Source organism: Echinococcus granulosus (assembly GCF_000524195.1).
Source record: "Echinococcus granulosus chromosome Unknown EG_S00043, whole genome shotgun sequence".
In the NCBI taxonomy this organism is placed as follows: domain Eukaryota; kingdom Metazoa; phylum Platyhelminthes; class Cestoda; order Cyclophyllidea; family Taeniidae; genus Echinococcus; species Echinococcus granulosus.
The window spans coordinates 313,783-322,405 of record NW_020170423.1 but is presented as its reverse complement, the minus strand read 5'-3'; the positions used below and the strand labels follow the sequence as shown (position 1 = coordinate 322,405).

Here is an 8,623-nt window from a genome sequence, read left to right as displayed (position 1 = left end):
TTCCAAGTCCAAAAGAAAATTAAGTCCCCGCCGCGCCATCTCTTGCCGTAAAGCTGGAGTTTAACACGCCTTCGCCGAGATTGAGGCGGTCGTCAGCAGTCACTGCTCGGCAGTGACCACACTTTGAAGCCACCGTGTTGGAATGACATCCCTCATCCATAAAACGCACGAAAATTTAATCCAGGGGAATAATTAGTGCTAGCATAAAATAAACTTTGACTTTTCTAGGCAACCCGCGGCGTTCATGCGATCAAAGGGTCAAACATACAGCTGATTTTATCTGAACCGATCAATAGGTCATTTAAAATTCAAAGATATTTAAAAATTTGACAGCCAAACAGCACGCTTGAAGGCTATGACTCAAAGCAGGTTGAGTGACTCCTTTCAGAGGCTGAAAAAACGCTGTACCTTTCGTAGACACTCTGATGGCGATGTCGAGAATGCCTGTCGTGGTGAGTCCGCAGCCAGCATGCTTGTCACTTCGTTATGTCCAGGTTATGCGTTGCCCTTCCATTTGTATCAACAAAATTTCTGTGTCATGTTCCAGTTAAAGTCAAAACATCTTGCAACAATAAAAAGGCAGAATTTGGACCGGTGTATGGAGCCGATTTGTCTTCTCAGCCTCAGTCATTAGAACATCCGGTAGGTGACTTGTCTACTCAGCTTCAGAGGGAAAATGAGCTCTTTTTTAATGACCTATGTGATAGACAGCTGCATTAAAACACCAAGAAGCACTCATCATTTGTTTCACAGTTGGGTAGACGGCGGATTTTGCTAATTATACTTGTTAGTTTCATTGGTGGTATTCTACTTATAAGTACCCAGTAGTATTTATTTTGCCTTTCAAAGGGCGTGCCTCGCCTGCTGGAATTGCTTGTCAGCGCACTGGAGGCCACGGGTTTGGATGCTTTTGGTCTATACCGTGTGCCAGGACGCACATCATCCATTAAGGTGGCCATTAAGTTCATCAAAGAGGTCAGTTATTCGCTACGCCTTAAAAGAGAGCGCAAGATCATCCTCCAAATGTCAACACACAAAATTGCGGAAGTTTTATTACGTGAATAATTAGTCTTGCATATTTATATGAGTTAAATTTAGTAGCTTGCTTATTTTCTATAAAGTAGATTTGATCTGAAACACTATGTTCACGTGTTCTCAAGTTGAAATCCAGTTGTTGTTGAGCGTGTAGTTAGCAGTATACAGCGGTTTCTATTAGTTCGCAGCATTTATGTAAAATAAGCAAAAAAAGTAATAAATCAGGAAATCTTAGTTGTTAATTTATGAATTTTTTATTCGTCTCCAGCAACCCAATGATATTGAGAACATTTTCAAGCTTCACGACCTGGACAATAGCTCTGTGTTAACCTCCCTAATCAAAAGGTATCTCATGGCCCTGCCCCAGAAACTTCTTGACTGCGGTATGTTAATTTCATAATTGAACTGCAACAAAGGAAGAGATGAGAGGAATAATGGAATTAATTTAGGCTCGTGGGATTCTATTGTGGAGTCCATTTCCAACGAAGACATTCTAAGTCCTATGAAATTACCAGAAATTCTCTGCCAAATCAGGACTAAGATTGAGAAGGCCTTTGGTTCGGTGGGTAATACAAGCTGTTACATTTTAAGAAAGAAAATGGCATTGTTTAAGTGAGGTTTTTACCTTTCCATTTGACATAAAATTCCAAAGATTTGCAAACAAGCTCACAGCGGGATTTTTAATGCACAAAAACTTGTCCTTTTCAGTTGCCAAATATGGTAAAACAGTCCCTCCTAATTCTTAAGATATTTTATCATGTCGGTTCTCTCTGGAACCGTAATGCCGCCCACCAGTAGGGAGGTCTACCTTGTTACGACTGCATAGACTGAGTGGGTGTCGGTGTGTAGACATACTGGAAGGTGATACCGTCGCGACGGAGGCACAACCTCATTAACAATGTACTCAGCCAACTGTCTAGCCACTCCAACGCTTTTTTAATCGTAAAGGATAATGACACAATTATTTATTTGGTACTACGTCCTCGTACCTTCGAAAGTATTGATTAGTTCGACGGTTTGTCAAGAGTTGCTCCACCACTTTATCATCCCACTAAGGTGGATTGCATTGTTTGCGCGAAAAGGACATTCCAGTCAAACTTTAGTTAGCTCTCCTTTAAAGTTAATTACATGATATTCCTAACATGGCAGTTTTTTGTCCTGCAGGCAGTGGAAAGTTCCGATCTGAGGGGCGGACACCAGTTGTCAGAGACTCAATGTCGTTTGGCAACATTGCGCTTTGTGATGGATCACTTGCAGCGCGTCATTCAGGCTCAAAAGGCTAAGAGCGTGACCTATGAATCATTTTCGATCTGTCTCACACCATGTCTATTCGGCATTGAGGCTCACTGCAGCAAGGTTGTCTTACACTACCAAATATGATCAATTTAACTTAAACCCCACTGCCCTACTTATATGTAGACTGGTCTAAACATCTGGTTTAATAAGAATGTACTTTTAGCTCATTCTAATTGTTATACTTTTTGACCATTTTGGATGTGGAAGGTCCTAGAAATAATTTTGGAGCACTGGAACTGGATTGGACGAAGTCTTTTGCTTAAACCTGAGGACAAATCCTCTTTCGAGATCCTGTGGGATGCACGGCGTTACGTTCTTGGGTAGGACTTCTCAGTAGCAACTTTTTGAGCGTCTTGCAACATCAATCCAACTTCGATATCCGACATTTCCATGATTTTTTTAGGAATCTCCGGACGAAATTCTTCAACAATCCCTAACTTCAGACAATTTATCGACTTTATAATACCTGCTGATAGAATGCTAACTTGAAGGCTGATTTCACCATATACTGTCACATGTTTGTTAAAATAAAAGATGCCAATTTCACGCGTTTTTTGGTTCATCTCAGATGGTATCAGCACTCCAAGTTCAACCATCATCCACCAATGAGCGTGAGACATGGCAGTGGCCAATCAGATCAGAGTGTGGTAGAACAGGTTATATAAGCTGATGTCGTGCTGAGACATTACTCGCGGATTGCAATGGAGCAGCCTCTTGTTGAGCTATTTGTGAAGGCCTCAGGCGTGAATTGGAATGATAAGGGTGCTTGTCCCTTTTCACAGAAATGGTTCATGGTGTTCTACCGGCTTGTGGAATGCCGGATGATCAACCTCCGAGTTATTCCCGTCTCTATGGCTAACCCACCGAGTGAGTACAGTCGACTTGACATGGGGAAGCAACTACCATCCATCGCCTTCTACAGCAAGCCCAATGATGATGAAAATGCATATGACCCTCCGGACTTCGTGTGTGACGGAAATGACGAATTGGAGGAGTTCCTAAGGTCAAAATACGGCTCTGTGATGAACATTGATGCGCAAGAACAGTGGGTTGGGGCAGATCTACTGCGAAGTCTTAACCACTTCTTGCGTACAGGGTCCTCACAGCAAGTGCTGACCAATTTCTCCTCAGTGAATGAGCATCTCCGGAAGGTGAGTTTTCATTTGGTACTCACCATGACATGTGTCCCGCAAGATACTCATGGTCTTAGGATGTACTTCACAGGTCTGAAGTATAAAATAAATAAGGAATAGTAAAGGCCATTTAGAACTCTTCGTTCATAAAAGCTAAAATATTAACCTGTTAATGCGTGAATCGCTGGAAGGAGGAATATTTTTCACTAGTCCTTCAGTATTGCATCGTCATTTAGGGCGCTGAGTTGCAGTGACGGAGTAATTGAAGTCATTCTAGCTCCTGTTTGGCACTGTTTGCAAGTCAAACTTTTACCGCTCCTCTTATCCGTTTTTGGCTTCTAGTAATTAGTCCTAATGCGAAAAGATCTGGCGTGGCATCAGATGCCTTAATGAGTTTAAAGTCACAATGTGAATTCAGACTCGACTGTTGCCCGATGCGTTTGACAATTTGACATGTTGCCGATAATTAATGTGATTTACGGACCCACCGATAGCTTAGAATGACATGAATGTTCCGTGCGACGCCACCGAATATAAGACGCGAAGGCAGCCATTTGTAAGCGTGAGCTCTTCCCTCTGACAAAATTTTCCTATTTATCCACTCTTAATCATTCGCGAATTTGCAACTCGTGATCTGCCTGGTAGCAAAAAAGCTGACAACTTTATTAGTCACAGTGACATACTTTGATGGCCCCACCAATCGTGCTGCTTTCATTTTTTCAACAGACAAACACCACATTTCTTGAGGGTGATGACTTCGCCTACTCTGACTGCGTGCTTGCATGCAAATTGCATCACGCGCGTATTGCCGCCTCCTTCTTCCGTGGACTCAGCATTCCCAGCAAGTTCTCCCACCTCTGGTCCTATATGAAAGCTGTCTACGCTACGAGGGCGTTCACTGTCAGTTGTCCGCTGGATCGTGACATTCTGCTGCACTACCTGGAAAAAGTGGACTTCGTCAGCACGGAGGCCAGGAATGAGGCTCACCACGAAATTATCACCCTTCCGCAGGACAAAATGAGCACATTCATTCCAGGTGAAGATCCGGAGGCCTCGGCCCAGATGCCACGTCTCACTTGTTCTGGATTGAGACTTTTCGTAAACAGCGTGATGCCAACCATGGAATTTGACAGATCTCTACCAAATAGAATAAGTCGTCTTTTTAGTGTAGTGAAGTAGACAAGAAGTGCAAATGTTCCCTTTCTTCTACTCCACTTGCAAAATGTACCCAGAAAACAATTTCCACTCTCTGTTTTCCAAATGCACATGCACACACAATCTCTCACTTGTGTTCATCCCGTTGCTATGACAAACGTTTGACATTCCTACATTTGATATTTTCATCAAATTTATGTTATTTTTACCTCTACGATCTTATCATTTTAAACTTGGCTTGTCGTAAGGGGAAAAGTAAATTTTCTGCCAGATATTGCGCGCTCAAAGAAAAATGATCAGCAACCTTCTGACAGTGCTGCTAGACAACTAACCACCCGCCAGGTGACCTGTCAGTGTTGTTAGTGGCTCTTCACGCCAAGTCATAACTTTGCCTTCGACTACACAACCATCATGAGAAGAAAAAGGCCCGGTAACATTTTACAGTCGCATACCATAACGCTTCCGGCAAATTATGGGTAATCTAGAGTAGATGACGCTAGCAAATAAATAATAGTAACGCTGACCGTTTACTAGTAGTATTAGATGCTATATAAAAAATTAACTAGTGTGCCATCCCACCTAGTCAGTTATAAACCCATGACTAGCTCTTTACTCAATTTTGTCATAGAACTTGTTAAATTACCTGATGAGTGAGTCACAGTGATAGTTGACTCTGGTGCGTAAGTTTTGGGGATGCTGATCTTTAATCAGTAGTATTGAACACTGACTTAGAAATTAGCTAGTATGTCATTCCACCTAGCCAGTTATAAACCCACGATTAGCCGTTTGCTTGACTTCGCCCTTGAACTTATAAAAGTGCCTGATGAGTAAGTCAAAGTGACTTCATTTTGACAATAAGAGAGCTTACGTTGACTTGCACATGATCCTTCTGCAAGAAAGATCATGTGCAAGGTGATCTCTTATTAAATAAACTTAATTGAACTATGTATAATGAGAAACCAAAGCTTACTCATCGTACGAAGGTGGAGTGCATTTCACGCCAGCACATATTCAGGTAGAGTTTCCAGACAGCACATTGAGCTTAGGGCAGACTAGGTCACATCTCTGCCCTCTTAAAAATGTCTGTGTGATCCGTCTGTGGCATAAGAACATATCTAAGTAATACTACTTCATCAGTTTGTCTCAACAGGCGTAAGTTTTGTTTACCCATCTGGTCTGGCCTCTACTTTGACCTCCCAAGGATGGGTGGAACCACTTTGCGGGCCAAAATGATGCTCCTGCACCTGAATCAGGTACACCCGGGACCTAAGATGTAGAACCCAGTCTAGTGTTTTAATAATTTGGGCACTTTGACAACCTTAGGGATAAAAATTGATCACGTCATGCCAGCTTGACATTTCCTTTATGTCGTCCAGGGGGTAGATAAGGTCTTCCATCTATCGCTGCCACCGAAATCGGTGATAGCTTATATAACTCTTCCGTACCTAAAAGCACCTATCTAGCACATGCTCCAAAAGTTGCCATGAGGCATAAAAATGTTTATCCTACTCCCATTTTGGGAAGAAAGTGATTAACAAACCTCTACTCCTTCCAAATAGAAAACTCTAATAAGAAATTCCATTCCCCCATTTTTTACGAAGGCCTAAAAATAGACTTTCGGAGTAATCTATTTGCAGTTAATGTTAAAAGGTGGAGTAGTGAAAGGACGGTAAGGAAGAAAAAATTGGTTTGGGGGAAGAAAAAGGCACATTGAATAGTCAGAGGTCAACTCTTGCCATGCAATCGTCAATACCACTTCTCAGGTCAGGGAGGGGGCAACCAGCAGAATCAGATAGGCAATATGCAATAGGCACTTTCACAACGTCCTGATGTCGCGGCTTTAACGGAACTCAGAGTCAACAGCAAAAAATTGTCAAGGCTTTTCACGTGCACAAATCGAAATTCGCCAACGCGAAGGTCACCTTGAAAGTTAGCCAATGGGAGGTGGAGTGTCGCGAAATGCCGCGCAAAGTGTTTGGCGGTGGCGGCGGGTGAGAACACCGGGAATCATTTAGTGCGAGCACCAAATGAGGCCACCAATTGGCTAAGCAAACGGAATGACAGTTCCCCCTGTGCAAACTTGCAGTGTGGGAGAAGCTTTGACATAAGAATAGCGTTAAATTGACAACGATCTGATGTGAACAGGCTACTGGCATCTAGGTGATCCGCTAGATTGCTTCTCTCTCTCTGATGCTGATATTGGGCAATCTGATTGAACAAGAAGAAGATGCAAAATGACTACGCAGTGTTCTTTTTCGACGCTTCACCAAAATCTGTTCCAGCCGACACAGTGAGTAGAGAAAGTTGAGAGAGAGAGAGAGAGAGAGAGAGCGAGAAGAAAAGTAGATGAGGAGCAGGGGCAAAAGAAGAGCAAAGGAAGGGAAGCACATGCTTGGAGATAAGATACACAGAGATGTTACGGTCTTAGTGTAAGCATAAATTAACGGATTTAGAGCTCCTCATTGCCACGCTTAATGAGGTGGACAAACTTCTCGTAGTCCACCTGGCCGCCTTGAATGGGAGCCTCTTTCCACGTCTGTCGGATCTACATAAAAGCATTAAAAAACTAGTTAAATGTGGTGCTTGTTAACAATGGATCAGTTAGGTGACTGTGACATAGGCGATTGCCAACTTTAATGGGTTACATAATAAAAGAAGAATAGTGAAGTGGGACTAACCTCTTCCTGGGTAAAGTTATCACCCATATGTTCAAGGAGGTCCTTCAAGCTGCAATTAGGCAAAAAAGCCAAGTAAAAGCCAGCCCTTTGGTGATTTTAGCATACCAATGTAAGTGATCGCTTACTACTCCTCGGGAATGAACTTTTTGTTGTCCTCATCGAACATAGCAAAAGCATTCATCAGAGCATTTTCGGGGTCAGTACCGTTGAGTTTTTCTCCGAAGAGATTGATGAACATGGTGAAGTTGAGAGGACCTGGCGACTCATCAAGCATCTCCTTCAACTCCTTGTCGGATGGTGTACGACCCAAAGAGGCGTACATGTCTTTCAAGTCCTCAATATCGATGAATCCATCGCGGTTCTGATCGATCAGAGTGAAGGCCTGCAAACATATAATACAGCAGACATACAGTCTAGTTAACCTTCATTTTTTACAGACAAATAGGCGATAGACAAGCAAAATATAGTGTTCTACTTCTAGGAGGATTTCTGGTGGTAAAATTGTGCGGTACTCACTTCCTTGAACTCCTGGATTTGAGTCTGAGGGAACATGCCGAAAACGTTGGAGGTGGCACGATGTGCACGCTTGCCCTCCTTCTTCTCGCCACCACCTTCAGTCGCTTCTCCGGCATCACCTTCCTTCTTCGACTTCTTATGCTTCTTCTTCTGCTCGTGGAAAATAGAAATTTTATAACTAGCACTTTATGGCACATTACTACTTAAGCGCAGATAAGTAGTAGATGTCGATAAATGTAGGCTGTGGCTTCGTGCGTTTCTAAGGTGTTTTCTTCCCGCAAATTTTGGCAGGAGAAAGCGTGCAAAAATTTAAAATTGCAGCGCATTTAACCTGATGACAGCATGCCTTTATATAAGCAGTTTTTCAAAATAAACTGGACTAGGCTAGATCAGAAAGCCTCCGCTCCAAGAGAGGATTGAGGCCATTTTTCAAGCATGTCATTTTCTTCGGGTCAAAATTCTTACCTCTTCAGACTTGACCTTTGTAAATTTAGGCAGAAGATGAATTAATTTTTGACCATGAGTGATTTTAAATTGATAATACAAACGAGTTTATTATCATTGTTCGCATTTTTAAAAGAAAATCTGAGACGATTTACTCACTTGTTGAGACTGTAGGTAGGCTTAAAAGCAAGCATTTTGTTTGATAACTAAAGGTGTTTCTGGTGTAATTAAAGTGGTGCAGATAATCATTCAGCACACAGTGGTCAAATGAGGTGGTTAGTAGGGTTATCATCGGAAACTCACTTCTTCTGGCTTTGCCTAAATTCAAGAAGCATTTGGCATCGTGTGCAACTGGGTGCTGTCGCA

At 42.4% G+C, this 8,623-nt stretch overlaps 2 protein-coding genes across 2 annotated transcripts in view; one reads left to right on the top strand and one right to left on the bottom strand. All coding sequences in view use genetic code 11, as the record gives it.

Moving 5' to 3' along the window:
- Positions 1-355: 355 nt before the first annotated feature.
- On the top strand, positions 356-4,643 carry EGR_05648 (Chloride intracellular channel protein 5; the record flags this gene model as incomplete). Its single annotated transcript, XM_024494897.1, has 9 exons — positions 356-452; positions 548-642; positions 850-975; positions 1,304-1,418; positions 1,485-1,597; positions 2,200-2,391; positions 2,539-2,651; positions 3,014-3,482; positions 4,191-4,643. The coding sequence occupies 9 exons, from the start codon at positions 356-358 to the stop codon at positions 4,641-4,643; spliced, it is 1,773 nt and encodes a 590-aa protein (XP_024350694.1).
- A 2,425-nt stretch (positions 4,644-7,068) lies between these two features.
- EGR_05647 (Myosin regulatory light chain A, smooth adductor muscle) overlaps positions 7,069-8,623 on the bottom strand; it is a gene marked incomplete at both ends in the record, with an annotated part of 2,742 nt that continues 1,187 nt past the window's right edge. Inside the window, 4 exons of the mRNA XM_024494896.1 lie at positions 7,069-7,164; positions 7,298-7,346; positions 7,423-7,679; positions 7,814-7,963. Of these exons, the coding sequence (XP_024350693.1) occupies positions 7,069-7,164; positions 7,298-7,346; positions 7,423-7,679; positions 7,814-7,963 (552 nt within the window). The remainder of the gene's footprint in view (positions 7,165-7,297; positions 7,347-7,422; positions 7,680-7,813; positions 7,964-8,623) is intronic.